Genomic DNA, 16,834 nt, shown 5'->3' on the forward strand with positions numbered 1-16,834 from the left:
TGGAAAAACTGATGAGGATTGTTAGAATTATTAATGATAGCAGCAATAGATTAAATAAAACCGACAAAACGGAAATTACCACCTTGGTAGATGCACTCATGACGGATTTGACCTCCATGACGATTGAACTTACAAAAGTAAAAACGAGAGGTGCAACCATTGAGGAACTTTTGGAAGCTCAACAAAAGATGTCAGATAAAATGGACAAAATCATAGTACAACCGCCTGTCACTGTACCACAAAGAAGAAGTTATGTCAGTGTAGCCTCGGGAGCCCCAGCATCACAGACCATTGTACTTAATGGGTTAGAGCGACCAACACCTCAAAAACAACCTACGGTGCTGTTTTACCCTTCGATCGCGGAGGGTAAAACTTCTGAACAACTACAGAAAGCGCTCACAGAAATTCTAGATCCTAAAAAGGACGGCTTTCAAGTGGTGCGCACTCGTAAGATAAAGGGAGCTGGCCTGGCCTTACAGACCACCTCTCTTGGAGGTCTAGATAACATCAAAAAGGCTGAAGAAAAACTAAGCGCCCAAGGAATTTAGATGATCTCCCCCCAAGGCAGATTACCCAAAATCGTTTTGTATGACGTCCCAAGAGGAGAAGCAAGCTCAGACGTGGCCCTTTTTGAGGAAATTTATACTAATAATATTTCAGATAAAGGTAGCCTCACCAAGGAAGATCACATAAGGACCATGCGACGAGTCTCGCTCTTCGGAAAGAGGGACGGGCCGTATATGAACATGATCTTAACCTGCCATCCCGAGGCCAGGAAAATTCTAATCGACAGTGGCCATTGTTTCCTTGGTTGGAATTCTTGTAGGGTTAGAGATTTCGTTGGAGCCACTAGATGCTTCAAATGCCATTTGTATGGTCATATTTCGAAGGTTTGTACACAGGAAGCCGCCATCTGCAGACATTGTGCAACAACTGGACATGATTTCGAAGTCTGCCCCAACAAAGGCAAAGCGGCTGTCTGTGCTACTTGTAGCCGTTTCAAGAAGCCGTCCAACCACACAACAGGTGACAGACAATGCCCGGCCCAGTTGGCTGCCATAAACGCTCAGGTCAGAATGACTGATTATGGCCGTTAACCCTCTCTTTACCATAGGTCAGATCAACCTCCAGAGATCTCGGGCAGCTACGCTCGAGGCGCTGAAGGTCATGTCCGACCTGAAAATCGACCTTATGCTCATCCAGGAGCAATACACCTGGCAAGGGAGAACACCAGTAAGTCATCCAGGGGCGGTGCTTGAAGTAGGCAGATCACCGGGGGCGGGTGTCCTGGTCAATACCACATTGATCAGCCCCCTCCTCCTGGTTGGCCTGTCGAACGAATACCAAACCTGTGTATCTATTAATTTTGGCCAAATATACTTTAAATATAGCAACCCTGTCGGACCACACATTCTGAGCTTGACGCGCGCCCTTAACGCGCTTAAAGGCCGTAACATAGTTATTGGAGGTGACTTTAATGCTCGCTCCCCAATGTGGTTTGACGATAATAATCATAGAACGGAACGATCAGACGCCGTTGAGGATCTAATTGCTGCGCAAGGTCTATTACTATTAAATGAAAACTGTCACTTAACCACATTCGCAAACATACATGGGGAGAGCAACATAGATCTAACTCTTTGCTCTGGATCAGTTGCAACCAGGATGTCAAACTGGAAGGTCCATGATAGCGCAATTGTCTCCGATCATAGATTAATTACTTTTGCTGTGGGGGTCCAGAAGACCCATGCTCCGAAAACCTCCTGGAACTTCAAAACCACAGGGGCGAATTGGGATAACTTTGGGGAGGCTCTACGTGACACTCTAAGGGGATTTCACAACGTAGCAGCAAACGATCCGGATAATTTGGGAAATTACTTTAACGCAGCCGTTGTGTCAGCTGCTGAACGGTCTTTGGGAAGATCAAACCCAAAAACCGCTATTAGAACGCCGTGGTGGTCGAGTGAGTTGACTTTGCTGAAGGGGGACTATAAGAGGGCTTTTAGGGCACTTGGATCCCTAAAGAGGATTGGTGGCACGCAAGAGATGCTCACATCTCTTAAGACTCGTGTCAGTAGGGCCAGGAAAGCTTTCAAATTATCTATCCTCTCGGCAAAACGAACTGCATGGCACAATTGGGTAAAACAAGTGGGTAACGCCAACCCGTGGGAAATCCACAGCGCAATCGAAAAAACGGGAAAAGGTTCTGACCGGTATTTGACTAGCGTCATATCGGATAATCCCTCTGGGAACTCTGAGAGTACTGATGTGACCAGCACACTAAACACCTTGTTGGATAAATTAGTTCCATTAGACTCAGTAATCGGGGAAAACGACCACCACAAACAGATAAGAGCTCTGTCACGGCTTCAACCTAGGATCCTCGCCAGTGAGGATAGAACGCTAAAAGTAACTAAGGCTGAAATTGATGTTATAATTAAGGGTTTGGATCCGAAGAAGGCACCAGGGCACGATCGTCTTAATGGTATAATAGCGAAGAACGTCTGGATCCATGCCAAGGAAGAGTTGTTCCAGGTTATGGAAACATGTCTGCGTAGAGGAGTTTTCCCTACGGAATGGAAGAGAGGTGTGCTCAAGATTATCCCAAAGGGAAACGACAAACTCAGGACGGACGTGAAGGCCTACCGTCCAATCACCCTTTTGCCTGTTTTCAGCAAAATTTTGGAAACACTAATAAATAACAGGTTGCAGCAATATCTTTCACCAGCATGTGAGCGACAATTTGGCTTCGTCCCTGGGAAATCTACCGAGCACGCCATTATGTATGCGCTTGAATGGGTGAAGGTCTGTCCAAAGAAGTATGTCATTGGAATCTTCTTAGATATAACTGGTGCCTTCGATCACGCGTGGTGGCCGATGTTGATCACCAAAATTAAAAATAGAGGCTGCCCACCAGACCTTTTTAAAATCAACTGCGATTACTTAAATGATCGCACAATAGAGATCGTTTATGGTGATCAGAAAATAGTGCGTAAGGTTGATAAGGGATGCCCACAAGGCTCCATATTGGCACCTAAATATTGGAATATAAATTTTGATGACTCCTCCAGGTTACCCTTTCCTGAAGGATGCACATCGGTCGACTACGCTGATGATAAGTTGTATCTGGTCTCGGGGGACAGCAGAAGGGAAGTGGAAAGAAAGGCTGAAGAAGGTTTGCAAGCAATCCTCAGTTGGGGTGAGAGGAACAAGTTGAACTTTGCCCCCCAAAAGACCGTGGGACTCTTGATGAAAGGCACCCTCAGTAGAGGAAGAAATCCTTTCATCAGAATGGGAGCCTCCACTATTCAATTTGCAGACTCTGTCAAATATCTTGGTGTAACACTAGATCGATCGTCTTCCTTTTTAACTCATGTTAAAGAGGTCTCCAGCAAGGCCCAGGCCCTCTTCTTGAAACTGAGAAGAATCTCTACAGCTGAGTGGGGGTTGCGATCCCCAGCGCTGCGACTACTTTATAGGGGTACATACGTGGCGCAAGTCTCGTATGCTGCCTCTGTGTGGGAGCACCGTTTGGGGAATTCGCTTATACTCTCGGCTCTCAAGAGGGGTCAGCGAACCCCCTTGCTGGCGCTCTCCGGTGCTTATAGAACCGTTGCTTCAGACGCTTTGCCCGTGTTGGCCGGTATTTTGCCAATCGATCTAGAAATTAGGGAGGTTTTAACGAAGAAAAAGTTGACCAGGGGACTCCCCGCTACCCATCTCGGCGTAACTCTTACGCCAGGCGGTGTCGGGACTCTTCCTGGACTGCTTAGACAAATGAGTGATTTGTCACTCAACGAGTGGCAATCTCGCTGGGATAGGTCGAATATGGGAAGATGGACTTTCTCCTTCTTCCCATCAGTTAAAATCAGAATGGAAGGAGCCCACATTAAATTGGATCATCACATGACCCAAATTTTGTCAGGACATGGTGAGTTCAGGGGGAGACTACATAGACTCTCCCTGTCCCCACATCCAAACTGCGCGTGTGGTAGTTCTGATCAAACCGCTGAGCACATTTTGTGGCACTGTGAGATTATGATGGATGCAAGAGATGAATTATTGGCCGGTTTGGAAGTAACAACGAGACCGGTTTGGAACTCCGATCTCGTCTCGAACAAAGTGAATTTCGAGTGTCTGAGGAAGTATACAAAGATCTGGGTTGAGAGATGGTCTGATCTTAGAGTCGAGTACTAGACTAAAATCGATAGCTTTAACGCCAGGTGTTGCTCCTGGACACAATGGACTACGAGACAATTGTTTTCATGTACATATTTATAACTGTTTTTTTTTCTTTTTCTTTCTGTTTATTTACTGTATTAATTAGCATTCTACAAATTTTCTGTTCCTGATTATACTAATGTTTATTATTTGCATCTAATGTTTACTTTCTATCTCTTATTGCAGGTTATTTTGGATATTTTGTAACAGACTGATTCTGCTTATAATTTTTTTAAGATTTTCTTTTATTTTTATACACTGCTTTGTATCTTGTTCTTTCTTTTCTACTATAGAGTGACCTGCTTGCTGGTAGTAGCACTGAACTTATATTTTTCTTGTGTCAGTCCGGCGTACCCCAACTCTGGGGTGACAGAAGACCTCGTCCGTGCATATCAAACTTCAAGATCAAATCACGATGAGGGATCTGTGTCATCGTCTGCTCGCAGCGCCTCCCCTGAGGTCAGGAACTGGACTGAGGATGGGCCGAACGTGGATTGGCGACCTTCCGCCCTGCCTCCAGGTATTCCGACGCTTTCTCCTCATGGTCTTCGGGATATTCCCAACCCCAACTCACACTTCTCGTCGAGGCACAACCGGTTTCCTGGCTTAGGGGCGCGGAACCTGATTCTCGTGAAGCCAATCCAACGCCCAGCTTTCTCTCCCTAGGTCTGCCTGTTAGTGGGTATCGACACCCCCTTCACCACAGAAAGAGGCGCATACTTTACCATTTTCTTTTTTGTTCTCTTTGTAGGTGGCTGTGTATTATTTTAATTCTTCTCTACCTATTGTTGACATTTTGTAAATGTGTTTTTATTATATTAACCAAGTAGAATAGAACTTACTAAAATTATTAAAACACAGCACTTGCATACTGCGAATAACATCGTATGCATGGACATTTTGGAGGTCTTGTTTTGAAATTTTAAATGTAGATTCGTTTTTTTTTAAAAATTAGCGTCCTTGCGAGAGCTCTGAAGGGGTACCATCAGTACCTAAAACAGGGCGGGGAAGTGGTGGGCCTCCTCCAAAATGTCATGTCATTGTCTCACTGGCTCCGGTCAGAAAGGAATTAGTAGTTGGGACTCCTATGCGGTATTTACGTTTATGCATGTACCTACTATATATTATGTAGCTTTCGTGGTCCGGTGCCGGCTCACGGACCACCGTCTGAGAAACACACGATAGGATAATGTGTTAAATCAATCACTCCACAGATAAGATTGTAAAAAAAATCGCTATGTAATAAATCGAATAATCCACGGAAAATATTGTATGACGCATTCGCTGATAATGCAATAATCATAATTCATATCTCTAAATAGTATAAAATAAAGTCGCTATCCGCGTCTGTCTGTTTGTGCGCTTAGTTCTTCTAAACTACTTGGTGGATTTTGATAGGATTTTCTTCCGGAAAGTTTATGTATATAATTCATGCATATTATACTTATAAAAAGTAGAGACTGAAGTCCATGTTTTGTAATCAAGTCGTAAATAAAATATTTTCAGGTGCTTACATCGTTAACGCTGGCTACACCTTATGAGATACATCAAAATAATGTACTACGGAATTGTATATCTTAAAAAGGCCTACGGAAAAGTACGGGATGGTATATGTCTATCTCCTAAGAAAAACTCCCATCAACGCCGGTACACGTCAGAATTAATGTTGATACAGTGTAAGATTTTAAATATATATTCATTTTACTATTGGTAGCCCTGCTACCAAGGTGTCAAACCACCAATTTATTTTCGATATGTTGCCATCTATGGAATATAAACAGAACTCCGAAATGAAAAATTCGTTTGGTTTGAGTCCCGGACAATATTGTTTAACTTTTATATTTGTGTATAGATGTCGCCCAAATCGTATCAACTTTTTTTCAAGTATGGATAATTTTTCTACAAAAATAATGGCTTCAACGCCCTGGTCCGAATTTATTAATTAATATTTAATTATTTTAGGGACATAAAATAAAAATACGTAGACTTTACGTTTTACATCCCAGAAACCAGATAAAAAATCCCAGCGAAGCAATGAAAGCAGAAAAAATAAGTAATTTGGGTGCCGGTATGGGTACCGCCGCCCCTGGGACCATTCATAGGGTCACCTCTGCCATATGTCACCCCAAGTAATTCGCTACATTTGGCGACTTAGCAGTGGTGTCTCCTGTGTGGAGCCAATATAAAAAAGCAAACAAAACTAATCATTTTCTGCATCTTCCTTTTTTTTTAATCATTAGAGGTATTGACTCACCTAGTTTGTTGCAACTCATCTCTTACCCTTTTCCTCAATCAATATTCCACAAATTATGGATACCATTCACCAACGTCCAGAATCGCCAAACTGTCAACTAATGGCAAGGCCATTTTTTTGGTGTAAGTCTTAATGAATTTGTCATCACACAAGTATTACTTTGTATAGATGTGGCAGAAGTCATGAACTCCATCAAAACCTTGTTCCTTTCTTGACTTGGCATTTTCTTTATTGTTATTCATACCCTATTTTTATCATAGCTGTCATTTTTTCCTCGCGATCCGTATCGGCAGCCGTTTGCCCTGCATGTTTTTTTACAACCTCAATATTGGAACCTCAAAAGGCATAAAGTTTTATGCTGACATATCGACGTATGGAGTTAAAATAAGCCAGCAGGACAAAGAATAGTACACTGATCACTGTACTATTGCTTTCTCGGGCATTTGACGGCCTCCATGGTCGAGGGGTAAGGCTCTCGACGAGCAACCCGGAGGTTGTGGATATTTTATTTTATTACTTAAAAATAACAGTGTACTTGCGGCACGTTCTAGAGTGGAAGTTACTCTCAAAGTAGCCCTGGTGAAGACTACCGTTCAGAATTGAAATATGGGTTAAAATGGCTTCAGCTGTGAATAGCCAGGTAGGTACTTCCCCACCTTCCTCTCCCTCGTCTCCTACCCCTCCCTACTTCATTCAGCCTCACAAGAATTAAGGATGATCATCCCCAAATAATCGAGTCATTTGGTCTCTTGTCTCACCGCTACGCTGACGATCAGCAAGTTTATTTTTACTGCGCTCCAAACGAAATCAATAGTCTCAAGATCTGTATAACTGAATGTCTAGAAGCAATAACTCGTTGGATGTCTTCAAACAAGCTGAAGCTCAATCCATCTAAGACTGAGTTTCTCTGGGCAGCTACAAACAAACGTCAACATTTCATAGACGATTCCCCTATTTCTATTTCCGGCAGCAATATCATCCCAAAAATAACAGTCAAACTTCTCCGTGTCAATTTCGATGCGGACTTCTCGTTTAAAAGTAAAATAAATAGGACTGTAAGTACCGGTTTTTCAGACAACTCAAGACTGTCCGAAGAAATCTTCCTACAGAAGCAACGAATCTACTTATCAACTCTTACGTAGTTTCACGTCCCAATTACTGCACATTGACAAACTTCAATCAGTGTTTAATGCAGCAGCACGGCTCATTACCGGGGTTTCTAAATATTCACACATTTCAGAACACCTTCGTAACCTACACTGGCTCAAATACCCTGAAAGAATCCAGTGCAAATTGTGCTGGATGGTGTTTAAATCCATCAATGAAATGGCCCCACCCTACATCTCTGAACTATGCATACCGGAAAAGACTGGTCTGAGGCAGTCAACTCTTAGATCAGCAACATCATCAGCTGTAGGCAGACTGATGGAACCTAAGCGCAAGCCAAATACTAAGTTTGATGATCGCGCTTTCGAAGTATCTGGGCCGAAAGCTTGGAATAAACTCCCTCCGGAACTAAGATCCATAACAAGTCCAAAAGAATTCAGGTCTAAACAAAAAACTTACCTTTTTAAGCTGTCATATCCTTAAATTAAATATACCATTCCTGAGAGAAAGTCCAATTATATCCAATTTTACAATTATGTTTTAAATCCTGTATCTAAATTTCACTAACAAACAATTAGTTAATGTTAATCTCAAGTGACCTACCAGGTAAGTATTATACTGTATATTATCTCCATATATAGTTAGTAATAACATAGATCATTGTAGAAATGTATTATATATTTGTACAGCGCCCTTGAGGTTATTTTGCACATAAATGGCGCTATACAAATCATCCAAATATTATTATTATGAGGATGCCAAAGTCCCAATGGCTCCAGATGGTTGGGTCGCAATATACGAAACGGAGGTGTTTCCCAGGACTCTAAAAGGATTGTAAATAGAAATAAAGTCATTTGTGTTATAAAAATTAATTTATTTCTAAAGAAATTAAATTTAACCTTAATCTAACCTTCATGTAATGTGCAGACAGGGTTTACACTTCATAGATCAACACTTTCCTTCGATAATAACCCTCAGTAGAAATCTTAATTCGGCGAGTAATACCGTTAATGTGCCATAAAACAAATTGTTCAAAAGAGAGGAAAAACAATGAAATAAAACATGGATGAATTAAATACAGGAAGATACATTCCAGAGACAATGCACATGGTTATATAGCTATTTCACCGGTAAACACATATTCGTTGAACGGCTATCCTTTTCATACGTATTGTTAGCTTTGAATTGAAAATAAGAATGTGCTACTGTCGAAGATCTGAAAGGAGAATGTTGAAAATCTCCTACTACCACCACAGTAAGCTGAAAATGTTGCTTGTGTTGTGATGGAGGACTTAGCCAGCCGAGGAATTGAACACACTACGCCTGGGTGGGACCCAAACGCGATGTCAACTCGGCCACCGACCGGTCCTTTATATTGTATACCGATATTGTCCTTTGATGTGATGTTACATATTTTCCACAAATATTAGTCACTCTGTTAATGGAAATAAAAATACTTCTGGAAAAATTGTTACATTTACATGTCGAAACACAACATATTTTCAGATTCCCACGGCCAAAAATAATACATAAATATAATTTTTTTTAAGTTAAATACGCATACATGAAAATGTTAACCATCCTATCTTATACAAAAGAAAAACCATGTGAGAAAATACAAAAACTTTAATGTTATTTTTTCTTACACAAATACGGTTGGCTACATAATAATACCTGAGTACACAATATGGTATTATGAATGAAGTAGACAGTGTTGTGTTTTACATAATTACCGATATTGTTGTTTATCATGATAATTTTTAGGGTAATTATGCAGTGTTGCGCTCCCTCCTTCTTTAGCCAACGTTTCAAACAGCATTCAGTGTCCATCATCAGGGCAGATGAAGACACTGCAATGCTGTTCTAAATTTTGTCTAAAGAAAGAGAAAGCTCAACACGGTATAATGACCCAAAAACTAATAACGATAATACTTTTGGCAGTGAAAATCTCAAATCATAATATATAATATTGTTGTTTGTTTGGACTTACAATCCTATCTGAAGTTTTTATCTTGGATTAAACGTTAATATGAAGAAGGAAAAGTATCAAGAAGTTGATAATGATGCTCCCTTTAGTAAATTTTATTAAATTATGACAACCCTTCATATTGTTGTAATGAGTTATCAGCGTTCAACTACAATTGTTTTGGTCTTTTATAAACACTAGTATCACTGTAGGAAAAGTTTGAAGGATAAACGGGCGCCCAGCACAAATTTGAAAACACTTAACACTCTTGACATTTTGACGAGCCGCGGTACACTTTTAAAGGGAGTGAAATTGTGGGAAGAACCAAGTCTTCCCGGGTTCCACGAATAATCATTAACACTTTGATTTAGTCTATCGTCTTCCGCGCCCCCGTCCGCCGCCACGGCTGGCCCCCCGAGGGCCCCCGCGTCCTCCACGGCCTCTACCTCGCACGCCGCGGGGCCCGCTTCCCCTGGCCATGTCCTTCTTCCTGGACTTGCCTTTAGGATTCACATCGAGCAGGAGAACCTCGAGAAGTAGACTGTCGGGAAGGATGTAATATCTTATGTTATTCCCGCGGATGCTGAGGGTATCTAGCTGCACCGGGTCCTTGTTCTTCAGCGTCATCTTGACCGCTTTCAGATGGGTGTTCATGGCTACATCCACTCCCGTGATGGTCCCGTGAACCTGCGTTCCATTCTTCAACTCTATCGTCACTGTTTCGTGGCTCAATTTCATTAAAAAGCGAACTAACTTCATGATTGTTTGAATTTAGAAGCGGCTTGTGATTAATATAACATTGAGGTTATGAAAGCGCAAACTCAACGCCGAATCCAGTGTTGCCAACTCTAATTTTAAAGTAGAGCTAGGCGAAACCCAAAAAGAGCCAAAAAGGAGCTAAAATTTTGAAAGTGACATAAATCATGGGGGGGGGGGGGGGTTGTTAGAGAATTTGAGAGAAGAAAAATTCGGGGGCGGACTGCAGAATTTTTGACAGAAAAAAACTTACCTTTTGTCCTTCTTGTTGGCTGCTTTTGAACAACTCATAACAAACACTCAACAATACACTTGTTTGTTTTTATAATTTTCAAAACACTATTATTTTTGATAATATCGAAGTCTTCAGGATATTTTTATTGTTTTTTAATTAATTTTTTTTTTGTTAGGTTAGGTTAGGTTAGGTTACTAGTCGCTAGTCCTCTAAAAAAATCTAAGCAGTCATCCGGTTCCAGTTCCTGTACCATCGCACTACTAGGACCGGCTTCATCAGGATTTTTTTCATATACAGCCATTGTTTCAATTTTGTTTTGAACTTCTGGGGGAAGTTCATAATCCTCGCAACATTTGTTGTGTCGCCTGAGCCCCGATCGAATTGTTAAAATCGAACTAACCATGTCATTGCCAAGTCTATTTCTAGTTTTATTTTTGACTATATTTAACTGGCTAAAAACTCGTTCCACTTCTCCGTTTGACCACGGCAGAGCAAGTACCGAAACTGTGAAAGATCTGATTTGATCGATAAGTTTACAGCGCAGTTCACTGTGAGACTTGCGCGGCGGCTAGAAGTGTCGCGGGACTCGGTCGCTCCGAAGTGTGCGTGTAAACGGCGCTATTTTTAGTAACTGTTTACTTGTGCAGGAGTTCGGGGAATCTCTTTTTTTGGGAAGTCCTCGTTATTTTGGAATATTATTCCAAATATAATTTTTTTTAATATTATTTCACGTGAATAAGAGCTAAAAAATCTGAAAAAAGAGCTAAGAAGCTAAATGACTTTTTTTGGAGCTGACGACGTCGATTTAGAGCCAGATCTAGCTCTAAAGGAGCTGAATTGGCAACACTGGCCGAATCGCGCTATTTCGTTTCTGCTCTATGACTTAGATAATACATTTTTCTATGGGATAAATTTCAGCGAAATGCTAAAGCCTGACTAGAAATGCTCTGTTAAACTAATGTTATTCAAAAATAGTCTTTACCACGTTCCATTAGTATGGTTTTAAAGATGATATTGCTGCACACATTATAGACAAACGCTCTGTCAAACGTCATTTACAATATTCATGTCTATGGTATAATTTTGTGAAATGATTTTCTAATATTTGTAATTTCTATGACCAATTGAATTCGAATGTTTACTGTCTGTTTGGATTGTTGATCGAATTTTTATTTATTGGATTTATGAAAAACTGGAAATATGGCGCAACAAAACAATACTACAGGTAAGATCATGCTCTCACAAATAATAATAATAATGACATTAATTATTTATGATCTGACAGAATATCAACCGGTTTCCGACTAAATTTTATACAAACTGAACAATGTTTTTTTAGACTTTCTTGTTCACTAGGTATTTGAAAATGAAAATTTTACAACTATTTAGGTGTTATTACTTTGTATATTTACCTATATTTACTTTGTATATTTACCTTTACGGTAAGAGGGCTGACAGATTATTCTATACGCATCATTGCTTGGCCTATGTCAGCATGAAATAGGCCTAGCCACGATTATATAGTGTGGTCTGTCATAGGCTTTCTGTTATCAGACCTGGGGGCCTACTCTGTATCTTTCGGGTTAACCAACCAGTTCGTGGTTTAACCTTTCCTTGCCGGTGCTATCAACTAAGTGAACATCGTCTCTAATTAATAAAATATCTCTGTAAATACACTAAACAAAGGGTTCAAATTGTAGGTATTCCTCCTCAATACATTTATGTATTGCATTAAGTAATATATAAATATTTACCGAGTGTATAGCACCGGAGGACGAGGAATTTTTGAACACCGTAAGGGAGGGGTTAGTACGGGTTTGTAACGTGGCTAAACCGGCGGCAGGAAAGTTTCCAAAGATACAGAGTAGGCCCCCTGTTACAATTCGCATACCCGCACCTACACTGCTGTAAGTCAACGGATTTTGATAGGTTTTTCACTATCTTTTAGGGAATTTCTTCCGGAATGTTTATAGAAAGTAGAGAAAAGCCGATGTTTATCTTAGAATTCTCAACCTCAAAACATTACTCCAAATCATTCACTCCGATCAACGCCGGTACCTACACGCCTGCTAGTATATACTAAATCAAAACCAAAACTTCCTCTGAGATTATAAGATTTGTAAGTAGGTACTTAAATACCTACCTACTTTATTAAAAACAATCGTATTTTATGTAATATTTTTTTATATTTCAAATAAGGAATTATAAAATTTGTTGAAAAACATCACTACCTCGGTGATAATTCTGTGAAACCGACATAGAAGGACATTGATGGATCCCTCTGATGGAGCAAAGTCACTCATAAATTCGTTCGTCGTCTCACGTATGGACTATTGCAATAGTGCATATGCCGGCCTACCTCAGAAAACAATCAATAGAATCCTGTCAGTTTTTAATGCTGCGGCGAGAATGATTTTTGGTGAATCTAAGTATTGTCGTATAACCCCACTTCTAAGGGATCGCCTTCACTGGCTTCGATGCCCTGAAATAATAGAGTTTAAGATCTTAATGACCTTCATTGCAAGGAATAGCGCCAGCCTATATATCGGAACTATGTGTCTGACAAAACTTAAGCAATAGACAGCTTACTCTAAGGTCAGCAGATCTAGATGTTAGTAATCGTCTAATCGAACTTTCTAGGTCAAATCGACCCGTATATTATCGTTCTTTTCGTGTAACAGGCCCGCTCATCTGGAGTAGACTTCCCTCAGCTCTTACTAATCACCAGAATTTGGCTGAATTTAAACGGGCTTTAAAAACAAAATTATTTAAAAAATCTTACCATTCATAAATCTTAACTTATTTTATAATAAGCCATATTCTAAAACTTCCGGTAATTGTTTGGTTTCGGTTGTCTCCTTATTGTACCTTTTTAAAATGTCTGCTCAGAAAATTCTCATTTCTGAGCACAAACTGCCTCCTGTTTTATATTACGTTTTAGTTTTAATATTCTTGTTTTGTCCTGTCCTGCTGTTATTGTTATTCTAAGTTTTGTCATCACTTTGTATAAGAATTTTAATTATTAGTGCTATAATATTAGATCTGTATTGGGTAAGGCACACTGTAGGAATAATTTTAAGAACCACTAATACTGAATTACCATTTTTAAGTTTATTATAGTAAAGCGCACTTAAGTGAAATGACACTAAACTGCGCTATATAAATGCCATGTTATTATTATTGAAAGAAGGATAGAAAGAAATGACCCCATTTGCTTCTTCAAAATTATAAATGGTATTGTTGATTCACCTACTCTACTGCAACTCATTCCCTTCAATATGCAAAGACTCAGAAATAATGAACTGCTCTTCCTCAACCACCATTCGACAAATTATGGATATTATTCACCATTGTCCAGATTATCATGTTTTTCATAGACTGGTCAACTCAAGTCAAAACCTTAACTTTTTTGGGATAAGTCTAAATGATTTTTGCCAGTCGCTAAACAAGTGGCGGAATATTAAGTGTCCTGTGGTCCCTGACCCACGGCGTATTCTTAACTTGATTCGACTTGTCACTTTATTTTCTTATATTATATCTACCTATGTCTTTGCTTTCATGTACCTTTGTCTACTCCTATATTTTTCATTTTACTTTATTTGTGTTATTATTTTGTAATTTGGACGATGTCCGTTAATAAATAAATAAATAATAGTAGGAACTACATTGAAAGGGTAGTGCAGATATGTGGGCACAAAATATTATGGTCGAGCAACTCTATTGAATTGACACATTGTTTTTATCCAAAATCTCATTTTATGATCTTTGTCCCAGTTTGACATATTTATTTTGATCATATATTGATATTAATTATGATCTTAATTTCGATAAATTAATATACTCACCAATTTTCTATTTATCTTTCAGAAATTGAAGAAGAAGCAACTCTGGAAGAAAAATGCGAACAATTGATGCAATACGTTGTTAAAATGCGCGTCCTTTATCCCACGCACGTTGCTAAACTGAATGCAGAAATAACCAAACACAACATGGCCCATCTTAAAAAGCAAATGAAACCCAAAAAGGTAACAACCGACAAGAGGAAACAAGTTAAATCGAATGGAGAACGTTTGTTGAGAGAGTTGGAAGAGCTACAAGGTATCGAGAAAGAACGAATTAAGAAACAAAATAATTTAAAATCGTTAATGAATATCGAACAACAATTTAAGAACGACTTAACGGGTCAAATTATAAGAGATGGAACTGATTCAGCCACCATTTTGAAACGGGCTAAACTAAAAATTGAAAAAAACAAAATGGCCTAAACAAAATTGGGTCGGCTGTCATTTTGAAAAGAGTTAAACTAAAAATATATAGAAACAAGATGGCCGCCTAGAAAAAATTGATTCAGCCGCCATTTTGAAAAGAGCTAAACTAAAAATATATAGAAACAAGATGGCCGCCTAGAAAAAATTGATGCAGCCGCCATGTTGAAACGAGATGAACTAAAAATGGATAAAAACAATATGGATTCATCGAAATTGGGTCAGCCGCCATTTTGGAAGAAGCTAAACTAAATGTATTTATTATAAAAGCCTACTTTTAAGTTTGAATATTTTTGTTATTAAAAAATATATTTGCTAACTGCGTAAGAATCTCAACGGACTGTGGCTGAAGGAAGTCGGAAAGGGAAAGATTGGGAAGTGCCTGGCTATCGAAAATGGCTAAAGCCATTTCAAGCAACGTTTCGATATCACATTATAAAATTAATATTATCTAGTATTAACATTTTTTAACTTACTTTTTTTATAAAAACAGCTTCACAGATGTTGTGGGGTCATTGACGCAGTGATACAAAGATAATATGATATACATGGAGTGAGGAAAGAGAAAACAGAATAAACACAAGTTATCGCATTAACAAATTTATTTATGAAAAATATAAACAATTGGAAAATTCTTTTTATAATCTTATTTTCATTTACATTGTATTGAAATCACAGAATAAATACATTTGCGCAACAACATTATCAACAATACAAACAAATCATATATTTAAAAAAAAAAACTGGCATTATAATATATTGTAAGTATTAACCCCTCAGGGCTCTGGCATATTTTTTATTATTTAATAAATGTTTACATGTTACATTTTTTAACTACCATACTAGGCTAATGCCCGTGTTGTGATAGTTATACATGAAATAATAATAAAAATAACATAAAAGAACTAAAAAATACTATTTTATAGAAACATAAGTATGCAAGTACGAATCATACATGAAATAATAATAAAAATAACATAAAAGAACTAAAAAATACTATTTTATAGAAACATAAGTATGCAAGTACGAATCATACATGAAATAATAATAAAAATAACATAAAAGAACTAAAAAATACTATTTTATAGAAACATAAGAAAGAAGTAAAGAAAAAAAAACAAATTTAATGATTGACCCTTATATTTCCTAAAGACGCTGTCAGAAAGTCAGAGAATTTATGTGTCTTTTTGCTTTGCAATAAAATTATACAAATGTATTATAAACATTATTTTCACTTAATTTTACCTTACAATAAAACTTATATTATGTACTTAGCTTTATTTAAAACCTAGGCAAGGGATGCCTGATGAGATCTAATGAAGCGTGAAATTATAGCGTCACTAGTGGCGTCCCCACTACTGGCGCCGCCTCAAGGATGCATTTGGAACTAGCAGGTGACATTGGCAGGAGATTTAAACTAAGAATTACACACGAAATTGGTAAGAAACGTCGATTTGGCTGCAAAATGGTAATGTTTATCTCACTTTATAGGTTTTAAATAAAGCTAAGTACATAATATAGGTTTTATTGTAAGGTAAAACTTTTTCATTTTCACTTAATTTTTTTTGTTTCACATAAAAATATTTAGTAAAAAAAAAGTTACATAAATTTTTCTCGAATTGTGGTTTGAATCTTTGGCTTTGTAGGGGTGTACATTTTAATTCTTCAGTAATTAACTTGTAGATTTGAAGTGTGGTATTTTCTCTTTCTAACATCATTTAGATAATATTTCTAACCATAGTGATTTGTGTGTGCCATTCTCCAAAGCGATCAAATTGACTCTACAGGTATTTGTTTCCAAAACTGAAAAAATTTGCATGAGGAGTTAAAGAAAAAAACATAACACTACTCCAAAGCAACAGTGAGATATCTCTGAAAAAAAAATGCTTCATGTTCATTGTAAAATCTTGAGTCTTTTCTACATGGTGCATTAAAAAATATACCTGTATTACAATTAATATCTAAAGTACTTTAATTTCCGGTTACTCTGAGATTTTTATTTTTTTATTATAGCGACTATTTAAACATTG

General features: G+C 38.3%; 2 protein-coding genes across 2 annotated transcripts; one reads left to right on the plus strand and one right to left on the minus strand.

The window, feature by feature from the left end:
- Positions 1–8,633: 8,633 nt before the first annotated feature.
- Positions 8,634–10,376, minus strand: SmD1 (small ribonucleoprotein particle protein SmD1). Its single transcript, XM_089648537.1, has one exon. The coding sequence runs from the start codon at positions 10,305–10,307 to the stop codon at positions 9,921–9,923; it is 387 nt and encodes a 128-aa protein (XP_089504663.1). The 5' UTR covers positions 10,308–10,376; the 3' UTR covers positions 8,634–9,920.
- Positions 10,377–11,658: 1,282 nt separating this feature from the next.
- Positions 11,659–14,804, plus strand: LOC149410053 (uncharacterized). The gene is made up of 2 exons (XM_089648837.1): positions 11,659–11,764; positions 14,407–14,804. The coding sequence occupies exons 1-2, from the start codon at positions 11,740–11,742 to the stop codon at positions 14,802–14,804; spliced, it is 423 nt and encodes a 140-aa protein (XP_089504963.1). The 5' UTR covers positions 11,659–11,739.
- The last annotated feature ends 2,030 nt before the right edge of the window (positions 14,805–16,834 follow it).

This window comes from Hesperophylax consimilis, chromosome 28, assembly GCF_061612785.1.
Source record: "Hesperophylax consimilis isolate HC1 chromosome 28, BYU_Hcon_1.0, whole genome shotgun sequence".
Taxonomy (NCBI): Eukaryota; Metazoa; Arthropoda; class Insecta; order Trichoptera; family Limnephilidae; genus Hesperophylax; species Hesperophylax consimilis.